The 23145-nt window shown below is 41.1% G+C and overlaps 1 protein-coding gene across 2 annotated transcripts in view; it reads left to right on the top strand.

Moving 5' to 3' along the window:
* Positions 1–3293: 3293 nt before the first annotated feature.
* Positions 3294–23145, top strand: part of RNGTT (RNA guanylyltransferase and 5'-phosphatase) — a 170390-nt gene continuing 150538 nt past the window's right edge. Inside the window, exons 1-6 of one of the 2 annotated variants that reach the window (XM_053938712.1) lie at positions 3294–3468; positions 9207–9316; positions 14972–15075; positions 15211–15299; positions 19387–19462; positions 22630–22879. In XM_053938712.1, the coding sequence (XP_053794687.1) occupies positions 3405–3468; positions 9207–9316; positions 14972–15075; positions 15211–15299; positions 19387–19462; positions 22630–22879 (693 nt within the window). In that variant the 5' untranslated portion in view covers positions 3294–3404. Of the gene's footprint in view, positions 3469–3978; positions 4035–9206; positions 9317–14971; positions 15076–15210; positions 15300–19386; positions 19463–22629; positions 22880–23145 lie in introns of those variants that run through there. The other variant, XM_053938713.1, reaches the window with a different exon arrangement.

A 23145-nucleotide genomic window follows, 5' to 3' on the forward strand; every position in this document is an offset into this window, starting at 1 on the left:
TCAGCATTCGCGCTAAAAGTAAACACCTCAGCGCCCCGCTGCTCCGCAGCGTCAGCCCCCGCGGCAGGCGGGGAAGGCGGAGCCGAACCAGCCGGCAGCTCGGCAGTGCCGTCCACCGCAGCACTGGCAGAGGGCACCGCGGCGGACACAGGCGCCAGCCCAGACCGCAAACCCGGAGCAGCGTCCCGCTCCCCCGGCGCGGGGGAGGGGTGGGGCGCAGAGAGAGCCGCGGCGCGACCCGGAGTCACGTCACCGCGGGACGACCCACGGGAGTCCGGCACGGCCCCAGGGAGCGTCGGGCCCGTGCCGCGCAGCCGCGCAGCGGGCACCGCCCCCGCCGGGCGGAGCGGGGCGGGCTGCCCGCCTGCTGGGGCGGGGCCTGGCGGAACACCGACCAACGCCCCGCCTCCGGCGGCTTCCACTGCCGGCGCATGCCCAGCAGGCTGCGCGGGCTGAGGAATGGGAGACAATCTGCCCCCAGAAGACGAGCCCGAGATCGAAGGGGGTGAGCCCGCTCCCGCCGCCCCCAGGGGGTATGTCGTAGAAACGCCGCAGTTCGGACAAAGCGTCGTCACCGAATTAGACACAGTCAGAGGCAGGGGCTGATTCCCGGACCCTACCTCGTCCCCGAGCGCTGGGAAAGCGCAAAGAGAGGGCCGTTCTGCCCCCGGTTCACTGCGCCTACGGCGCGGAGCAGGGCAAGGCGGCCGAGCCGGCTCCACCGACCGCTCGCTCAAGGCCAGCAGGCTGGGAGCCCGATCCACCTCAGAGGGGGAACTGTCTTCCGGCTCACCGTCTCGGGGAGAGGGGGAAGCGCCTGCATCCTGCAGAAACTCAGATTCCCCGTCATCCACGTCCGAGACGGACACTTCCCCTAAAGAGCCCCGAGAGCTACCAAACTCAGATCCCGGCCAAGCCACGTCTAGCAATTTCCATTGCACCAGCAATGGCCCAACGTCCACAGAGCAGTCATCAAATAGGGCTTTCATGAGACTGCCCCCCACTTGAGACCACACCTCTCTAAGGTCAGAAAAGAACCCCCGCTGCCTCGCCCACAAAAACAGCCTTTCAAAATCACTCCAGGAGATGGGAACATTGTTCCTCTGCAGGACATCCCTCCAGAGATCCAACATCAGAGATTCCATCCCGAAACCGATAGAGGTTTCCATCACTAACACAGCAGGCAAAACGCCAAAGCGGAGGGGGGGGTTAAGCACACTCTCACCCGACCTAAGCTGTAGTACACGCCGGCGGCCACCAGATGTCACCAAATGACACAAGCAAAAACGACGCACCACAGCCTTGGTCACGATGAAGAGACTAATTTATTTTTTCTGACTCCAACCTTTTATAGTTCTCAAAAGATGCCAGTGGATTGGTGGGTGAACGTGCCACCTCTCCAACGACACTGGACAAACTACCTGTACATCAAATTTCTCCGCCTCTATGAAAGAATGCAAAACAATAGGTTATTTACAGAAAGTTGTGTGAGAAAGTTCTCTACAAGAATGTAAACTCAGAAGGCTTTAGAAAACTCTTGATAACCAGGGCGACAGTCTCTGGGGATTTATTTCCAGCCTATCTTTCAGACATCACTGAGACAGTTAATTTTCATAGTAGTGGCTTGTAGGGTGCTGCATTTTGCATTTGTGACCAAAACAGTATTGGGAACACTGGGATGCTTTAGCTAATGCTGAATAGGTCTTCACTGCATCAAGATCTTTTCTGCTTCTCATGCTGCCCTGGCAGTGAGCAAGCTGGGGGTGCACAGGAATTTGTCAGGGGATACAGCTGGAACAGCTGGTATAGTTGACTCCAACTGACCAAAGGGATATCCCAGACCATATGATATTGTTCTCAGTAATAAAAAATGGGAGAAAGAGAGGACATTTGGAGTTACAGTGTTTTTCTTCCCAAGTCACCGTTGTGAATGATGAAGCCCAGCTTTCCTGGAAATGGCTAAACTCATGCCTACCCATGGGAAATAGTAAATAAATTCCTTAATTTTCCTTATATTTATTTCAACCTCTGATCTTTCTCACTTTCACCCTTCTGATTCTCTCCCCAATCCTGCCACAGGCAGGAGAGAGTAAGTGGCTGTATGGGTTTAGTTGCTAGAGGAGTCAAGTCAGGCCACACATTAAATATTCCTTCACATGGACAAACACTTCAGGGCTACAATTCTTCAGCTGAGTCCACCTAACAGACCTCTTAAAGCCGAGGGAGAATTTTCACTGGCATTTTGTATGGAAACAAAGCTTTTGTTTCTCTCTGCATGCCATCTTTCTGGGTGTGCTTTTTTTCACAAAAGAAACAGAAGGCCCAGGACAGAGGTATCTCTGCCACACTAGCAAGCCTGTTATATCCCGATTAGACTAAGCTGCACTACTAGGAGGATCCACCTACTTCCACATCCACTTCTGGCTATAAGGGAACATCTGGCAAAAAGTAAAAGCTGAGGAATTATGTCTGTCCAAGCCTCCAGCCATTTTCAACTCAGGCTGTCTCCCAAACCTGATGCAGTCTGCTACATCAGTAGCCATGTCCTACATTCTCTTTGAAGCACCTGCTCACTCTTCCCTGAGACCTGTAAACTCTGCATTTGCAGCAGCCTTTGCTGACTGCTCCTGTGGCTGGACAAATGATCCCCCCAGCTGTTTCCAGTCCTGTTACTTTCCTGTAGTGGCTCGAAGGGGCTCACTCAGAATCACAGAACCATTTAGACCGTAAAAGTCCTCTGAGATTGAGTCCAACCTATGACCAAACACCAGTGCACCAAGTGCCAAGTGCCTTAAACACCTCCAGGGTGATTTCACCACCTCCCTGGGCAGCCCATCCCAATACCTAATCATCCTTGTGAAGAAATTCCTTCTAATGTCCATCCCAAACCTCCCCTGGTGCAGCTTATGACTGTTCTCTTGTTCTACTGCTGGATGCCTGAGAGAAGAGGCCGAACCCCAGCTGGCTGCAGCCTTCTCTCAGTCAGTTCAATACAGTTCCCCCTGAGCCTCCTTTTCTCCAGGCCAAAAACCTCCAGCTCCCTCAGGCGCTTCTTACAGAACTTGCACTCCAGCCCCTTCACCAGCTTTGTGGCCCCTCTCTGCACCAGGAGGAGGAGCCTGAAGCAGTTGGTGACCACCTCCCCCCAGCCCACCCCGCTTCCCAGGCTGAATGAGGAGCTCTGCTTTACGCTGCCCTCTTCCCGGCCGGGCACCACCCCTGCTCCCGGAGCCCCGGAAGCGGAAGCGGCTCCCGGCGCTCCGTGTGCGGCGGCGGCCGAGGCGGACCGGGTCTGAATGGAGGCGCCGCGGACGAGGGGCCGCTGAGCGCCCCGGGGCCGCCCCGCACCCCGCGCCCCCTCCCCGCCTCCCTCCCTCCCCCCCCGGGGCCGCCCGGGCCCCGCCATGTCCTACAACAAGATCCCGCCGCGCTGGCTCCACTGCCCCAGGAGGGGACAGCCCGTGGCAGGTGAGCGCCCGGCCCAGTCCGGCCTTGCCCGGCCGTGGGGCGGCAGCGGGCGCGGCCCCCTCCCCTGCGGCGCTCCGCTGCCCGCCCGTCCCGCTCCTCCTCATCGCCGGGAGCCTCCGCGGCCTCTCGCCCTCCGTCCCGGCCGGAGCTCTTTGTCCCGGGGCTACGGCTGTGCACTGCTCCGCCCCGAGCTCCAGGCCGGTGTTTGTCCCGGACCTGACTCCCGTTGGGTGGCTGTTCTCCTGAGAGCCCGGCCCGCAGCAGCAGCGCCGGGCTCGCCCTCCCTTCGGCCTGTGCCCCCGTCTGACACGGTCTCGCCCCGGCCTCACCCAGAGGTGCGGGGGTGCGGGCCCTCTCCTGCCCCCCGGAGCCTCGCTTCCTGCTCTCGCTTCTCATTGGTTCAGTTTCGGGCTGAAACTTTTCCTAGCTGTCACATCTGATGAGAGCTATGACAGCCAGGCATGCAGAAGGTGCCGTACTGGAGCTACTAAGTTGATGAGAGGCTTGGAGCATTTTTCTTAGGAGAAAAAGCTAAGAGAACTGAACTTGTTCAGCCTCGAGAAGAGGTGACTGAGAGGGGATCTCATTAATGTGTATAAATATCTAAAGGGGTGGGGGGGTCAGGAAGATGGAACCAGGCTCTTCTCAGTGGTGCTGAGCAGTAGGACAAGAGGCAATGGGCAGAAACTGATGGACAGGAAGTTCTGCGTGAATATGAGGAAGAGCTTCTTTACTGTGCGGGTGACTGAACTGGAACAGATTGCCCTGAGAGATTGTTGACTCTCCCTTACTGGAGATATTCAAGAGCCATCAGGACGTAGTCTTGTGCAATGTGCTGTAGGATGACTCTTCTTGAGCAGGGAGGTTGGACCAGCTGTCCCTCTGTGGTCCCCTCCACCCTGACCAATTTAGTGATACCATTCCTCTGTGCAGCCTCTTCCACGTTTGAGTCTCTTTTTCCGGAATGCTCTGAAGTCATATCTGTGTCAATTTGTTATTCTGCCGACTGACAGTGCCCTTCCAGTCACCAATGTACTCCTGAGTGCTTTAGCTGGAAAATGAGTTTAAGTGTAACACTCCAGTGTTACACTTGTATTTCAGGGTTTGTCAGTGGTTGCTGTCTTCTTGGATATTCTTGCCCATAACGCACTGTCTTGGTTGTTACTCGGTATCTAGTCTTCTGGCATATAGTGTGTGTTAGCTATCATTCTGACTTCAGGTGAATGTTTCCTCTGCTGCCTGCTATGAGATAAAGTAAACAAACGTGTCTTTTCAGTTTTCTAAAGTTCTTCTTTTCTTTCTAATGCAAGCAGTTCCTGCCTCCAGTTATTTTTTTTCCTCCAATATTTTCTAGTTTTCACTCCTTTCATATTCCTCTCTATGATGATGTGAAGGTATGTTTTCAAAACACGACGTGTGCTACTCAGTGTGTTATTTAAACTGGCACTGTGCCATGATTTGCTTAATAGTTACAACTCCTGTGTTTTCTATCCCACATTTCCATGTCATCTTACATTTTTTGGTGGCAGCTGGTTGTGGAATGGAAGACACTGATGACTATATTTAGAACCTGGTGAGACATCTCACTTGGTTCAATCCTCAATAATCATCAATATGCATTATTTGGCATTTGTCAGTATTTAGCATCAGTTGTTCATTTTGTGGGTTACTGGTTTCCCTCAAGTTCCTTACACTTCTCTGTACTTGGCTCAGTTAAATAACGGTGTTGTTGGATTGCTCATGTCCATTATCTCTTTCTCCTGATCTTGGCCTCACGAATTACTTTGTATCTAATGAGGGAGATTTGATAGCCTAAGCCTTTGGCCATGACAAAAACAGACTAATGATTCTTTATTCTGTGTTTTTCTTCTCAGCAAGTTCTTGATCTCTGTTAGTTGTGGCTTTTGTTTGTCTGTCTTTTGAGCCATGGTTTCTCAGAAATAGCAACCTAGAGTAAGCGTGAATGAGGGTCATCAGTGTGTCATCTGCTGTGCCATCACTGCTTGTGTGTTTGTTTATTCAGGAACTGCAAGGTAATTCTTTTCCATTCCATGCGATCATGCACGGGAAGTTAATGCAAAGTAAAAAAACTGGAAGTGCTTGGCTCATTTCTTTGTGTGCTTTATCAGGATGTGTTCTTGTTCACTTGATTTTTAGTTTTTTTAGTGTGAACAACTTACCAAAAGTAATGGTATGCCACTGGTCTTCTTCCCTTTTTTGCTGTTTTACATTCAAAGACATCTAGCAGTTTTACGTGAGATGATTTTTAGGGTTTAATTGATGTTGGTACTATCTCCCAGATGATACATTCTAGTTTTAATTAGTGTTTAAATCAGATTTCTAAGCACCTGTATGCGACTTTATTTCCATCTGATAGTATATTAGTAATAGTGTTGCTAAGCAAGTTTAGTATGGCTTCTGTGGACTCATATTCATTGAATGTTTGATTGTGAGGCTCTTGTCTCATGGTTGTGGCATCTAGAATTTCTAGATGACCTCAAGACAAGTTCTAATGAGGCCTGAAACTCTCCTGTTGTTGAGATTGGGTTCATTCAGGTTAACAGGGCTCTTTATCCTGGACAACGTGAATTCGTCTATGTCTCCCATTATTTTCCTGTTCACTTCTTTAAATATTGGTAGTTTTGTGCCACTTTCTGGTTTTATCCTCAGAATCGCACATTTTCACATTCATTGCATTGTAGTAGAACTTCAGTCATTTTGATGAAAACGGGTTTCTCTGAATACTTAGCTCTGAAGTGATCAGGTTGCTTCAGCCTTACTGCCTTGGCAGCACCATCCCAGCAGGTATCTGCTTTTCATGACCACTGAAAACCCATTCTCTTGGCAATTTTGCCATGAAAAGTGCTATCAAGATACAGAGGAAGAGGCTAGAAAAGTGTCTCAACAGTGTTTTCCAGCCTCCTTCTATTGATGCATATTAGTAAATCCTGTTCTAGACACACATGTAGCATGCAGAACTCTGGGATATTATGGAAAAGTATCCATATTGCATATGAGAAAACACCTTAAATAAGAGTAATGCTTCTGGTTCAGGAAGTTTGAGCTATAGCTTGTTGTAGTTGGGGAGAATAATCTGGATGATGGATTGCCAATGGCATTGTTTTACTCTCTTTCCTAGTTGTCTGTTATTGGCCTGTGTTGGTGATGACATACTAGGTGAAATGGATGCTTTGATCCAGCATAGTTCATTTTCTGATTTCTTGAATCAGAAAACTGTTACTTTGTAGAGATATTGTTGGTTTTTTTTTTTTTTTTTTAATTGTGTATTTTACTGTTTAATTTTATTCCCTCAACCTCACACTTTTCCCAGTCTAGCCTTCCTAATCAATGCTCAATCTAAACATACCATGGTCATACTTAATTATGTATGTCATGTTTTGAGTTGATAGCTTCATGTCACAGAAAATCAGGCTAAATTAAAAGTATTTTTTCACTCGTGTGCTCTGGAATTTATATTTGAAGATAAAAAATGTGACAAAGTTAGAGCATGTACGTGTAGAAAATGTGATATCTTACGTTATTCACTTTGATTTCCCTCAGATTTATCTGCTTGATGTCTGTACTCTGATATACTGGGCTCTTATTTTTAGAATTTTTACCTGTTTTTCAGCCTAAAGAAATACCATCTGCTAGACAGATAATTAATTTGGAAAATGGTTTTTAGTAGCCACTTTCCAGAACTATTTGAAAAATTTGAACATAATTGTGGAAGTAGGTAATAAACTGTTGTCAGGGTTCCAGTAACATTTTGAAGTTAATTTGGAAATTCTATCGAGGAGTTACAATTAGTGTCATAATGTAGTTGAGGTACTTGAATGACTTGGGATGCTTTGATGTTCATGTAAAGTATCACTTTATTTTTTAATCTTCAAAAGCTTATGCATGGAGGCTTAAGTTGAGTTGCAATCAGGTGTTACTGCATCACTTCTTTAGCACAAGATGTAAGGCAAAGCTGTAGAAGAGACAGTAGCTGCTGCCTCCTTTATACTTGTCCATATTACTCAAAAAGTTTAGAAATATTTTTAAAATTAAAGCTTAGATTTTCAGTAGCTTGATGATGCTTTATGAGAGGCTTGTATGCATATGGGGAAGAAGTTTTTCAACCATCTGTACAAAAACCAAATTGCAGATTTTCCAGGTAGAGAAGAAGAAACTGGAATTTATAGAAGCTGAGCACCTAAATTCTTCCAAATATCTGTGTTTCAGGTTTGAAAGTCATAGTAAATGGGCTCTGTATGAAATATTCATCACTTCCACAGCTGTCTGTAGGTATTCAAATGCTGCAGGAGATGCTGACTAGATGACTTTGTCTTTTTCTGTCAGTGAACAGCAGTGTATTTTGGTTACTCAAAAAGAAATCAGAGTGCAAATCAGACACTAAATCAAGGTTTGCTACTAGGAAGAGAATGAACATGTTCATTCTTTGTTCCTGAAGATGGAGAACAGGAGAGTCTTCTGTGCGACTGTACAGTCTCATATCAGATACTACAGGAAACAATTGTAACCTCCAGGCACTTTTCCCACTCTTCTCTTTTCCCAGCATCTTGTAAATGATGGTGGTTTTCTTATGTAGCCATTGACTCTTTCATCAGTGCAGCTCCTATTCTTGAGTGCTGTGGATAAAAAAGCTTAGTTACCTTCTTTGTGTTCCATAATGAATGAATAGATATGTTAGTATGGGTGTGATAAGTGGCAAAGTCAAAAAAAACTGTCAAGCACGATGTTGTTTTTCAAAAATTAGGGTGAGGATAGATTTTTGCGTATAGATCATGTAAATTTAGGATTCACATAATCAGTCTGTACAGAGGAGTATTGCAAGTTAAAGTGGAAGGGCTAGTTGAGAGAGAGGCTGAATGATAGTGTGACAAGGTGTGAATGAAGGTGACAAGGAACACAAAGAAGCAAGAAAATTAGTTGAAAAAGAAAAAGATAGTTGAAGAGCTGAGGAAATGGAGGGGAGGTTTCCAACCCAACAGCTTTTACCAGGGTGGGTGGAGGGTTGAGATGAAAAGGCAAAGGGCAATAAAGGGAATTTTTTCTAACAGTCAAACAAGTTGAAGTGATTATCATTTATTACCATTTAACATGAGTGTTGATTGTATGACAGAGAACTCTCCTTTTAGCTGTAAATTTTGGAACTATCTCAAGGGAAAAGTGAGGCTGTTTCTCATGTTGCTCACCAATATCTAACCTGAGCTAACCAGTTCCATAAAGCTTCATAGTTTCCACATCTGTCTATTTCATGGAAGATAGATGCTTATTTGAGACTACACAGAGTATTGCTAATTTTTTTTTTTGTAGGGATCCTTACTGTATGTTGTATTTGCAGGTAATCAAAACTGATGTTTGCATGATTGGATGACAAACTGTTATTTTAAAATGCTGTTTTCATGTTTTCAACTGTACTGAATTTAATTTTCTATACTATGTTGTGCTGTAGCCCTCCCAACTTAAATCACACCAAAAGTTAGCAAAAAATGCTAAATTACTCCATTTTAGATGAACTGACCTGTATTTCCTTTAAACTTTTAAACTTACTTGTGAATTCTGAGAACTCATAACTAGAAAATATTCCAATTTACTGTTGACTGTAATATTTCTGCAATTATTTATTATTGAAGGTGAATGTCTAAAACTGCTCAGCATGTTGGTTTGAAATGCTAAGTTGTAATTGTACATATGCATAAAATACTGCAAAATTTTATTATCTTTCATAGGGAAGTTTTTACCTTTGAAGACAATGTTAGGACCAAGATATGATGAACAGGTTGCTGAAGAAAATCGTTTTCACCCGAGTATGTTATCCAACTACTTAAAGAGTCTGAAGGTAAAGATAAATTTTCTAATAATTGAAACATTGCTCTCATTATTAATATTTATTCAAGTGTTGCTTTTCAGATCTAAGGAAAAAGTTGTTGATGGCTTTGTTTTGGACACCTGTAGAGAAAATTTCTTTTGTTTGTTTACGTTTCCAGGTCTCCTCTGCAATTAATGGATTTCCAAAAGTGTTTTCTTACAAGTTAGAATTCTCGAGACTAAACAAACCCAGGTCCCTCAGCTGTTCCTCATAAGAGACCCTTCATGAGCCTTGTTGCTCTTCTCTGTTCACCCTTCAGCCCCTGAATGTCCTTTTTAAAGTGAGGGCCCCAGAACTGAACACAGCACTCGATATGTGAGTGCACCAGTGCTGAGTGCAGGGAGATGATCACTGCCCTGCTCCTGCTGGCCCCACCACTGCTGGTACAGGCCAGGTGCCATTGGCCTTCTTGGCCACTTGGGCAGCCCAGCCCTGGCTGATGCTGAGGCAGCTGTCAGCCAGCACCCCCTGTGTCCCCTTCTGCCGAGCAGCTCTCAAGGCATTCCTCCCCCTGCCTGTAGCACTGCCCGGGGCTGCTGTGACAGGACCCTGCCCTTTGCCTTATTAAACCTTGTGGCATCCACCACTACAGACTTGTGGTTCTGGCTCAATTCTTCATTCTCTGTTTTGCCCATGTGTGTCTGTGTGCTTCAGTTTGCATGTTGTTCTGGGCTGTAACACAACTGTGACAATAAAGGTGGGAACAGGACCTTTCCAGCCTTCATGTAGGTCTCTGTAGTGTTGTGGCCAGTCCAGTGCATCTGGAGATGTAGGAAATGGGATTTAGAGCCTGCTAAGCAAAGAAAGGCCTACCACCTAATTAATTTAATTGGTTATTAAACTTTAGATAGAAGTTTAGTGCCATTTGTTCTGATTGTCTCTATGAGATGAATCATGTAAGTGGTGTTTTTTCTGTGGGTTTTTTCATTAGTTTTTGCTGTTGATCGAGGTTAAATTAATTTTGAATTTGTTTAACAGTATCAGACCTGAAACATCAGAACAATTAGGTGACTAAAAGGTGGGAATCCTCATTTTAATAATGTTGTTTAAGTTTAGGTATTAGGTAGATGGTGAACTACTCAGTGTAGCAGTGGTAGGAGTACCTGTGCAGTAATGTGATAAGAAAGTACGATCAGTGAAGCATAGGTGCCTGTTCTCAGTGCTTGAACTGGTAGGATTTTTCTTGTTAGAGTTCTTGCATCTGTGCTTTTACGATCCACTCTAATCACAGAGGATCAAACAGAACTCTCTGTGAATAAAATGGTAAGAATCCTGAGGTTCAAAGTATTTCCTAAAAGAAGATTAAAATCAAATGAGGTTAAATGTTGATACCAAAAAATGGATATAGTTTATTTAACAGTAAAAGAAACAAAGGGAAATAGACAAATAGAAAAAAGAAGTGGGTGGGGCACAGAAAGGGTGACAGGAACAGATTAAATAGATGACATCTTGCTGCTCCCCTCTTGATCTTCTTGGTGGGCAGGGTCCTTCACCACGAAGTGTAGAGTCCAGTGGATTAATATACGTTTGGGTCAGGTGGGAATGCCCAGGTGCCTCCCCTGAGCAGGGGAAGGTTGGCACTGTCCCTGGCAAGGTTCTGTGTCAGTTGCATCATTTTGCATCTCGTGCAGTGCTCTGGTGCAGGGTCTGGGGAACCATTCAGGGGGTCTTTGATGGACCATGACACCCCCTCTGCTGTCCCTCACGTGAATGTCCTGTAGATGTGGTGTTCCTGGGCTGGGGTCCCCACAGCTGAGCTAGACTGTGCAGGGCATTCACTGCCTCTGCCCGGAGGTTACACACCCAAAACCTCTCCTCCTCCCCCGGGTTGGGCGAGAGTCTGTGCAGACCTGGCAGCAGATAAGCCTGGGGCTACGGCTCCACCCCGAAGCTGCTGGGCTTAATTCTGCTGAGGAATTCTTCTCCCCCAGCCCAGCACAGCCCTGAGAATAGTGTCACTTCTACCTTATCTCAGATCAGCTTACAGTCGGGGCCTCAGACAGGGGGCCCATTCAGGGTGGGCTTTGGTGATGCAGCTTTTATTGGTGTAGCTTCATTACACAGTTTTAATGGACAAAAATCCTTAATAAAAATGTCTAAACCGTAAACTGTAATATTTCAGCATCTAAATTCTACTTGAGTTTCTCTTGTATGTATTATGTTATTTTTGACTCTGACTGGATGTGATAGGCATACCTGGAATTTTTCCCAAACCAATCTTATTAATATTTAAAGTAATTTAAAATTCTGTGTATATTTTGAAGCAACAGAGAATTTCACAACCTTACTCAGAATTTCTAAATGCTTGCCTCTTTAGTGATTTGCCCCCAAAATGTAATAATTATGGTGAGACTGTAGCCTTTCCAGTAGTCGCATCTGTCAGTTCTGTTGTAATGCTACAAATTGACGTCTTGAGTGACATCAGATTATTAGAGTTTGATAGTAAAATTAGTAGCATGAGGATCCCGACTTACATTTTAGTAATTTTGATTAACAAGCAGAACATAGAATTTCTCTCAAACTTTCTGTTCTCGTCAAATCTATCACATTATATTGGACCCTGGCATCGTTGATGAGTGTTTGCTGTTTGAAAATATATATTTATTTTTTATTTGCCAAGTTATGTAGTGGTTACTGGAGTGTTCCGTTTATAGATTAGCAATTTGCCAACAGGCCAGCAATGAAATAAATGTGAAATTGAGGAGCCCTGTAAGAGGGCTGAAAGTAGCTCACTGTGCATGGTTCTTGTAATTTTATTGTAGTGTGTTTTTTACTGCTAATACTTTGCAGAATAGTTACTTCTGAAAACTGGTTATTACTTAAGTCCATGTAATTTAGCTCCCAGATAAAAACTTCAGCAGAAACTTTTACATCTGGATTTCTGTATTAGAGAGATGTTGATGTTAGCACAGATTTTAGAAGGTTTGCTGGTTTAGCATTAAGACAACATCTGTCTGGGTAGAACTGTCTGTAACAAGCTTCCTGTGTGATTCCTTTTCTCACGGAGCTGGTTGTTGAAAATCTGAATGTTAGAAACTGATTTGATTAGCCATGGCAGCCCCATTTGTCTTTTGATAGCCAATATTGGCAGAGTATCTTAATGTTCTCTTAAACAAATTGCAGGAGCAATTGGTGACAGCGTGATAATTTTTTTTAAAAATTTATTTCTTGAGTAGGTAGGTTAGCACAGGTAAATTTATTTCTGTCACACAGAGCTAAGACATTAGTTTACTCAAAAGAATGTTTGGATAATTAGTACACTCAAGTTACAGAATTCCTATTAGGAAAACTACTTATCAATTTTCAGCCACATTATTGTTTTCACAGGTACATTCAATCACTGATCTAAACTATTTTCCTCAAATAAGAAATGCAAGAAAAATTGAGACTGGAGTGAATTCAGTGTATTGTACTATACTCTCTCCTTCCTGTGGAGGGTGTTTTCAATCTCCAGTGTCTAAGGAGAAACTTCTGGGGTCGTACAGGGGAACCTAACAAAGCCCATTTTATTGCACAGCAGCAAAAGAGCACGTGCATAAGGCATTAATAGCTGGGGATATCTGGAATGTGAGGAAGTGAGGGGAAGGCTTTTATTTTGTTCCAGTGGTACTGGTGTTCTTTTTTGCATGGATTTTTTGAAAATCATAGTTGTATACTTTGATACATTGTATAATCCTCCTGTTCTTTAAAAATGTATTGATAAATTTTTTGTGCTTTGCACTCTCTAAATGGTAATGTGCTATGTGCAGTCAATCCCATGGATTGAGAATGCAAATGATTAGGCTTTCTGTAGAGCAGGAAAGCTGCTTTTAGGTCTTATATGCTCTATATGCCATAAATGCTTTTATAGCTTTAGATAAATTACACTCGATGCCTATTTAGTGCTCCCTGAAGTGTGTGAGGAACAGTGTCACTTCACATGAGCTTCACTTGTATGATTGAAATTATATGTGATAATGGCAAAAGAATTGCAAGTGAGAAATCCTACAGGCCTGAATTAAGTAGTCTTGGAGACATTTGCAAAATGCTGTAAGGAATGGAGAGGAAGGAAAGTAATCACTGAATTAATTGCCTTTGTATAATTTCTACAGAATTAATCACTGTCTAGGATGCCGTCAATCTGCATTTTAGGAGCTCAATTGATACTTTATATTTGAAGTTTCAGGTGTTGTAACATTGTTTTCAGGTGGACCCCTTGTGAGGTGGTTTGTATGTCTGCAAAACACACTAATAAGTAAATAAAGTACTCTGAATACAATATGCAAAGTTGACAATAAGAAATTTAAAACTGATGTGGATATTACTTTAGAAGTTTTAATGCTGTTGACATAACATCATGATGCTTTTTAATGTTTATTAAATAAAAGTAATATGAAAGTATATAAGTATTACAAATGTATATCATCAGAAGTTTGAATATCTTGGAGAGCTATCTGTAGATAATTGGAAATTTTCCTTTAGAGGTCTACTAAACAACACATTCATGTGAAATAGCTGTTTCTGAAGTGTATTCTAGTTATAATTGTATTTTACATTTCTGAATTGTGTGGAAATGGTGTTTTACTTTGTAATTCTTCCAACTGCACTGCTAAATTATTGCCAGTCTGTTGGTCCCACCTGAAAGTATGACGCTGAATTTTTTGTCCAAAAGCAATTGCTTGCACTTACAAGACTGAAAACAAGAAATACTTCCTTTGCTCAGGTGTGTTAGTGGGCTGTTTTTGTAGAGTAAAACTGGTAGGTTTGTTGTTGGAAATTTTGTTTGGAACAAGTATCAGTAGGACATACTTTGATACACTGTATGTTTTGTGCCACCCAGTGGAATTTCTGCTTTCCATCCTTCTAAAAAAATGTAGTAACTTCCAGAAGGCTCTTTAAAAGACCTGTTTTCCAGCTATAAAAACAAACACTAAAAAAATGATTTGGGGCACAAGGTGACACATTAGGGTAGAGTGGGCAAGGCTTCCTGAATTCAGGAGTGCCCTAACGTCTGGCTGGTTGACACTGCCACCTTAGCTGCTGACAGCATGTTTCAGTATCTGAGCTTGTTTTGCATTTTAGCTTTAAATAAGATGTTTTTAAGATTTTAATTAATTTGATTAATTTTTAAATTTGAAAACGTGTTTGTTCTTTTGCATTGTTTTGCACTCTAATAGGTAAATTAAAATGAGTTATTTTTTCTGAGGGTGTACTTATATGTAAGTCTCAGTAGTTAATTTTTCTTATGGTACTTTCGCTGTGCCAGTGTTTAGTACTGTTCTGCTTTGCATAAGAGCATTTGATTCCATCATGTTTGTCTTTTTAGCATGTTAAAGTAATTCTTTACCAGGTTTTCCTGCTGTTAGCAGAATTTTCTTATTTAGAATCATTGATTGGAGCAAACTGAAGTTTTTGAGTCGATGACTAGTGCTAATTTAGACACCAGCTTTCACAAAGAAATGCAGATGTCTGTAATGGTGATAAAATACAGATTTTATAAACAAATACAATATTTAATTATTTTAAACTTACAAATATAGCCTGTGGTTGCTTTTAATTATTATGTTTTTAGACATTTAGTATTTATGCACTAGTATTTGAACCACATGTAGAAGTTTATTTTTTTGTTGTTGTTGTTGTTTTTAGGTTAAAATGGGTTTGCTGGTAGACTTGACCAACACCACTAGATTCTATGACAGAAATGATATAGAGAAAGAGGGAATTAAATATATTAAGCTCCAATGTAAAGGGTAAGTTGTGTGCACTTTTAAATTATTTCTTTGGCTTTTATTTTGAAAGATCACACTAAAGAAACTATTTTTTTTTTTTCTCTTTTTGCCTTTCCCCCAGGTGTCTCCTAATCCATGTGTTCTTGTGTTTTTCAGGCATGGTGAGTGCCCTACACCTGAGAATACAGAAACATTTATCCGTGTATGTGAACGCTTCAGTGATAAGAATCCTTCAGAGCTTATAGGTACATCTTATATCCATCATTAGTTTTTATTCTTAGTTTGTTTAATATTTGCTTGTAACTGCAGTCTCTTATTCTTAGAAGTCAGAGCAAATTAATTTCCTCAGTATGGTGTTTAAGCATATATAGATTTGATTGCTTTTGCTGCAAAGCTAATATGTTTCTTTTATTTTTTACAAAAAGTATAATGTTTCTGCATCCATCAGTTTGATAACAGCTGTTGATGTAATGCAGAAAATTACACAGGCCCAAGAGCTATCTAGAAATACATGATACTTGCACTGTGGTTTTGTAACTTCTGCTGATGCAAATGCAAGTTATGTATTTGATGGTCTGGTTTACTTGAAGTTGTATTTGGTAACTGGATTATCAGAGATTCTTTAGCAAGTCTCACAGAACTGGTAGTAGATACTAGGCTAAGTTTTTCTTCTGTGGTATACTGTCTTGCAGTGAATATTTGAATGTTCTAAGCATACTTTTTTTTTTACTCAGAGAAATAAATTCTGAGTTTAGTTTGCATCCCTTCTAGTTTTAGTTAAAAGTATTTTACTCTGATTTTTGTCAATCATATTAATGTTCATCTCTATCTGCAAAGTGTTAGAGACAAGAAATTACTTTGCATGTGAGTTTCCAGAGTCAGAATGGGTGTTGTCCTCAATCCTCTTGGATGATAATTTTGCAGCCTTCTTGAATCTGCGTGTCTGTGTGACTTAGGAGTGCATGGAACAGTTGTTTGTGCAGGTGTCATTGGTGAAAGCTTGATAAACTAAGCTGGTATGTTCATGCAGTTTAGGATTCATCCAGATATGTGGTAGGATAGCTGACGTTATTGGAAAGGACCTGTGGAAATCAACTACTCAGTTGCCATTCTTTAGAACAGGGCCAGCTAAAGCAACTTCCTCAGGACTATGCCCATTTGGCTTTTGACCAGCCTCTAAGCTTGGAGACTCCACAACTTTTTCTGGCAGCCTCTTCCAGTGTTTGTTCTTACAATACACAGGTGGTTTTTCTTTCATATTGAAACAGAATTTATTGTATTTCAATTTGTAGCCATTTCTTCTTGTTCTGTTGCAGGATGTGATACTACTGAGATTTTTTTTTTTGAGTGCTTGACAGATTTAATTTGGTCACACATTTTTCACCTAGTTTTCTTTTAGATACTTGCTTACTTCTTTCTTGCACACAGAATGCAGTTTAATTCGAGACTGTTGTGGTTTAACTCCAGCCAGCAGCCAAACCCCACACAGCTGGTCCCCAGGAGAGCAGGGCCCCATCACACCTAGCGGTGACTTGGGAAGACAAATGCCATCACTTTGAATGTCCCCCCATTCCTCTTTCTTCCTCCTACTCTATGCACTGAGTGTTCTATGGTCTGGAGAATCCCTTTGGCCAGTTTGGGTCAACTGTTCTGGCTGTGTCTCCTCCCAGCTTCCCAGGCACCCCTCATTTCCTCACCAGCTTGACAGCATGAAAAGCAGAAAAGAACTTGGCTCTGTGTAAGCCCTGCCCAGCAAAAACAAAAGCATCTCTCTATTATCAACCCTGTGTTCAGCACAAATCCGAAACACAGCCCCACACCAGCCACTGTGAAGAAAATTAACTCTGCTTCAGTTGAAACCAGGACAGAGACCTGTGTGTTCATCTCTGGTTTAAAAAATGAGGAACTGCTAAATGGGAGTGAGTGGAACCAGTCACCAACAGTATTTCAAAACTTACACCAGAAGCAAGATATTGTTGGTGACTGATCCCACTCACTTTTCTTTTAGCACTTCCTTGTTTTCTGTCTCCTTTTGCAGTTCTTCCACTGGTCCTCCAATAATATTTTAGAACTCAAAATAGTGGTTAAGGTCAGCAATTTATATAGTGCATGGATAGCATGGTGATATCCTATAAGTAGCAGACCTATTTAGTTGCTATTTCAACTTATAAAATGCCAATTTTAGTGTTGAGTCACTAAGTTTTTGTCTTTGATGAATTGTGGAATGTTTTTCCATTATTTAGATGTTTCACCTCTTTAGGGAAAAAAAGTCATTTAGAAAGCTGAGGAGAAAGAGCCAAGGGCAGGGTTATGCCTGCCAGCCTTAAGGATGTGACATACAAAAATTTTGCTTCAGCAGAAAACAAAGGAGAAATTATTGTTAGGAATAAATTCTATAAGGAAGCTAAAATTCATTTAATTTGATGCAAGTTACACAGTTTTTAGTATTTTTAAATGGTTAGAAATGAATAAAAAAAATTAATGATAATTTTTTCCTTGCTTTATCAAGAAGGGAACCTTAGTGGGGCAGGCACGAAAACCAATCCTGTTACAGTTAACGCTTACTTTTTTTTACCCACTTAAAAGTTGGTTTGGTTTTTTTTTATCAGTCTACTTTTTGTAGGTACTTTGGTTCTCCAGTTGAAAAAGTTTATACCTCAGTGTAGACGAGTGTAAGAAAAGATAGATATTCACATTTTGTTTGAATATGCATCAAGTGAATTGTTATTTACTAACCTTACTTTACTAGCTGTGGTAGAGAAATGAGCAAATTAATTAAAGCTTAAGTGGCTTGCTTCATGGTGTTGTGTTCCAGATCTTGCACTTTGGGTCACAACAACCCCAGCTGATGCTGCAGGCTTGGGGAAGAGCAGCTGGAGAGCTGCTTGGCAGAGAAGGACTTGGGTGTGCTGGTCTACTGACCATGAGCCATCAGTGTGCCCAGGTGGCCAAGAAGGCCAATGTCCAGTAGGATTAGGAAGTGATTGTCCCTCGGTGCTTGGCACTGGTGCTCAGGCATTGACATTCTGGGGTGTGTCCAGAGAAGGTCAACAGAGCTGGTGAAGGGTCTGGAGCACAAGTCTTATTAGGAGTGGCTGAGGATCTGAGATAGTTTAGCCTGGTGGAAAGGAGTCTCAGGGGTGACCTTATCACTCTCTACAACTGCTTGAAAGGAAGTTGTAGCCAGGTGGGGATCGGTGTCTTTCCCCAGGCAACCACTGACAGGACAAGAGGAAATGGTCTTAAGTTACACAGGGAGATTTAGGACATTAGGAAAAATTTCTTCAGCAAAAGGTGAAGTTGTCAAGCACAAGAACAAACTGCACAGGGAAGTGCTTGGGTCCCCATCCCCAGAGGGATTTAACAGCTGTGTAGATGTGGCACTTAGGGACATGGTGTAGTGGTGGACTTGGCAGTGCTGGGTTCATGGTTGGATTCAATGTACTTAAAAGCCCTTTCCAACCTAAATAATTCTATGATTCTATGGTAACAAATGAAAAATGTTAAGAATAATTGCTCTTGATATTAGTGGAAACTTTAATGATATTTATAATTTTAAAATAAGTGGGAGGAAGAGACAACATCTTGCCTGAATCCTTCATGACATTTTTAATAGCACAAGTTTTGAGGCTGGTCTGTGTATCACTAGATGGTGCTGTTGCCTTGAGAGAAAAAAAAATGCAATGCATTTGACAGTGTATCCCTACTTTCACTGGGGGATGAATTCAGTAAAACAGAGGCTGAAGACTTAATTCTTTTTTTCACATTGAAAAGATAAGTAATTCCAGGTGATTGTACTGTTGTATAGTTTTCTTTTTGTACATTCTCTTTTCTTTTTCAAAATTAATAAGTCTGGTCTTAGCATGGTTGTAGTGAATTTGAGATAGAATTATGGTCTATTGGCACCCCTTTCAGTTTTGAGGAAAGGTAATATGAATATGATTTTTTTGCCTGATGGTATGAAATGAAATGTCATGCTTGTTGAATCCAGTAAAAGCTCAGTTAATGAATTTGATTATATTGCCTTCTGACAAGCATTTGAGCAGATTTGTGAATCTTATCTGTATTAGCCATGTTTCAGTCACATTAAGTTAGTGCTCTTGATTGTGATGAAATGTCCTATACCCCTGCTCCTGCTAATTTGCAGAAAGAATGTAATAAATTGCCTTTTAGGCTTATGTGCCTTATGTGGTCTGTACTGCCGTGATGGGAAGGGAGATAACTTTTTAATGTTACAGATGAAGATGGAAGGATCTAAAGCCACACTTTTGATACTAAATATGTTTGTTAAACCACTTGTAAGTGATTATGCCCTTTTCTTGTCTTTTCTAGGTGTCCATTGTACACATGGTTTCAATAGAACTGGATTTTTGATCTGTGCCTTTTTGGTCGAGAAGATGGACTGGAGGTAACTTTGTATGTTAGTTCCTGGGGATTTGTGGAATGTGGCCAAAGGGTTCTTCAGTATATTTCACTCATTGTCCTGACAGCTATGCTAATGCATTCACTATTGCTTGTTTTATAGCTGCGTAATAATCTTGAGTAAACAGCCCATATTAACATTATTTTTATCGTCCTTTGGTAGCTTAGCCTGTTGCAGTCAAGAATTCCAGGTCTGGTAGGTCAAAAGTCAGCTGTACCTGCTGTGTGTGGGCCTTTAGCAGTGTATGTGTCATATTATGTCTCTTTCCCATGACATGTCCCACATTTTAAGTAAGAATGTAGAGTTCAGAGATTCCTGAAAGATTTTCTTCCATACATTTTTATCTTTTTCATGTAGGCATTGTGTGTAGGTTTTTTGGGCTTTTTTGAAATCTGAAGAGATTAACTAGAGCAACAACAGAGTAACATTCATGCTTCTGAAGGACTGGGGGCAAACAAAGCCTTTGTTTCCAGCTTGTTTTTTGACTAAAGTCTACAGCATACTTCTATACACACTCACCTGTTTTTTCCATCTTTTAAAAACATTGGTTCCTTCATGTGGAGTAATTATCTTTTTTAGATAACATTAGTTTTAAAAGAAACCCCAAATCCAAACAATGCCTGTACCATCCTGTTGAACATAACTTATGCATAACTTTTGTTTTGTAGTATTTACAAAACACTGTTTCCTTCTTGACAGAGTCTTGTGAAAGTCATGTTTCTTGACAAGCCTGTTAAACATTCTGATGATATTTCTTATGTGTGGTCCTTTAAGTGAAGAAAATTCTGCTCCTGTTGCAGGATTTTCTTGTGACTGGATATACAGTTATTATGCTTAGCATACATGTGCAAGCTGTTTGCAAAGAACTAGGTTGTTCCTGTCTGTTAGTAAACCTGGAATAAAGATATTGGAGTAATGGAGATGGAAAACCTTTAGTAATGGGTGGCTGAATCTTTGCAGGATCCTAACTGTGTATAGGAAGTAGATACAGACACAAATGGCTTTATAGTATGATTCTTGTTTTTCCTATGAATTAGAAAATTTGTAGGCTTTTAATCAAACAATTTTAAAGTAGCATGCAATAATTAGACTTAGAATTGATCCTTTGTTCTGAAGATGAAAGGGACTTGAATCTCTTTGGATCTCCTACTTTTATGTCACTTCTCTGTTTTCAAACCTTGGTGGGAAAAGCCTTAAAACTCAACAGCCATGTCTAATTTTTTTTTTGCTTTGGGTAGTTAATTTAATTTTCAAGTTTGTTAATCTCTGTCCGATTATTTTAATAGAACATCCAGATGTCCCCTGGTAGGAAAAAATGTCCACAGTGAAAGAAACAATTTTGGCAAGATGCTGATTAATGCTGAGTATTGTATCAAGATAAATCTAATTTGCTGTTTCATTCTTTAAAACAAGGCACTGTTTCTTGCTAATGAGGAAATAAGATCTTCCTGATGGAAAAATCCATCCGTATTCATTCCGTAAGCTTATGATGTAAGAGTGTTGCTGCTGTATTGTGTACAGTGGGATATATTTTATAGCTAGTTTAGAGAAAGGCCTGAAAGGTCTTCAGCTTTCTGACCAGTAAGGTCAGAAACCTTACTTGATTCTCTTTTCAACAACTCATTTTTCCCAAAGACTGCTGTGTTTCTAGAACCTGGAAACCTTGGGTTTTTTCAGCTAGGGTTCTATATTTGAAATTTGTGCCACCCCTTTTGGCTTTTATTGCCATTTATTCCAGAAGATTATAGAGTTCTTCTAATATCACCAGAAAAAAAAAAAAACAAAAAAAGAGCATTTTCCAGGCCCCATAACTTTTGGTTTGTTTTGTCCTTTCAGTGGCATTCATTACGGAAGATGTGAAACAATTTAAGAAAGATAGCAAAGTAAAAAATGTCTTGTTTGAAAGAAATTAGGAGTCTTAGAAAACAGAATGGGGAAAAAAGGTCCTTCTACGTAACTCAGACTCTTAAACTGTCATTTTTGAAGTGATACCATGTGATAGTGTCACTCTGGATAGCGTCTTGTTTTCTCCTCTTACAAAGATCAGAGGAGTGAATCAACTTTACTGGTTCTTAGACACCATTTCTGTCTATTCTGGAAAATTTACCTCTTAAAGTTCTCAGGTTCTATTCTATACTGTACAGGTCAGACAAAAAAACAATTTGAATTAAATATCTGGAAAAAAAAGTTACATGGTATAGTATGTGCTTTTGTTCCAGTTTTAAGACATGTGCTTGTCAAGAAGCCTAACAGGGACATCTCTCTATTTTTGTGGTTTTTTGTCTCCCCTATATAGTAAGATTTTAAAATGTTGATTCTTGGAGCCTTACTGCTCTTCATAGCCATGATAAATGGAGGACAGAATTATATCCAATGTTTTTAGTTAAATATTTTCATACGATCTGTGAAAATGGCAGCAATAAAACCCTTGTGTTGTGCTCACTGTTGTATGTTTAGGAGAGTTTTCCCCTTGGCTGGTAAAGATGCATGACTGTTAGTTTTGGTTTCTAATTTTTTTGTGGTCCAGCCTCCAATTTATTTGAGCAAGATTAAGTATTAGGTGCACAGTAAAAGGCTTCTGAACTACAGTCTTTTTATGAGAAACTTCTGGAAAGAGAATTAATTAAAAAAGGTTAGGGTGGCTTTTCCCAGTATGATGGCAAAACCACTAATGAGAGGAAAGACTTTTTCTCTTAGCAGAGAAAAATGTAACCATATTTGAATTTAAACATTTGCATTTTTCTCCATTAAGTTTGTTGATATGTTTCTTTGGTCTTTTTTTTGTGTTCATGCAGTCCTCAGGTATTTACCTGCATGTCACCCATTGCTTCTCTGTAGCAATAAAAAAAGTTTTATCTGTGATAAAAGAGTGATCAGCAGACCACTAGGAGCTGCAATAAGGACTGAAAGCAGCTGCAGTTACTTGAGAACATTTGCAGTGCCTACAAAATTATACAGAATCTAGTGCAAGAGCAACTGCTACCTGACTGATCTAAGCATGGACTTTCAAATATAAGGAATGTTTTTGCAATTACCACTTCAGAATTTGTATTGATTCTCAGTCCTAATAATTCTTATGTTTGGTAAAGCATGACATGACTAAGACATGTAAATTAAGCATCCAGAGTGATTTTAATTTTTTTTTTTGACAGTATTGAGGCTGCTGTGGCTACTTTTGCTCAGGCCAGACCTCCAGGTATTTATAAAGGTGACTATTTGAAGGAACTATTTCGTCGTTATGGTGATGAAGATGATGCACCAGCACCACCAGAGCTTCCAGAATGGTGCTTTGATGAAGATGAAGAGGAGGATGATGATAATGGTAAAACTGGAGGCCCAGAATCCGAACCTGGATCATCAAGCTCTTCCTTTGGCAAGAGGAGAAAAGAACGCCTAAAACTGGTAATTTTGATTTGGAATTTAGTACTCAAATTGCTAAACATAATTTCATAACCTCATACCCATCAGTTACCTCATCATACATGTTATACATGTGTCACTGCTCTTGTAAATGGGGACAGGAAGCATTGTCTGTAACTGGAAAAAGTTGTGGACACATTGTAAACTTTTTTGTATTTCCTATGTGAACCATGCTCTTTAATATTCAATACCTCAAATATTCTAGTTGTAAAAATGATTTAAAAAATTTCTAATATAACAATTTTTTG

Source organism: Vidua chalybeata, chromosome 3 (genome assembly GCF_026979565.1).
Source record: "Vidua chalybeata isolate OUT-0048 chromosome 3, bVidCha1 merged haplotype, whole genome shotgun sequence".
Classification (NCBI taxonomy): Eukaryota; Metazoa; Chordata; class Aves; order Passeriformes; family Viduidae; genus Vidua; species Vidua chalybeata.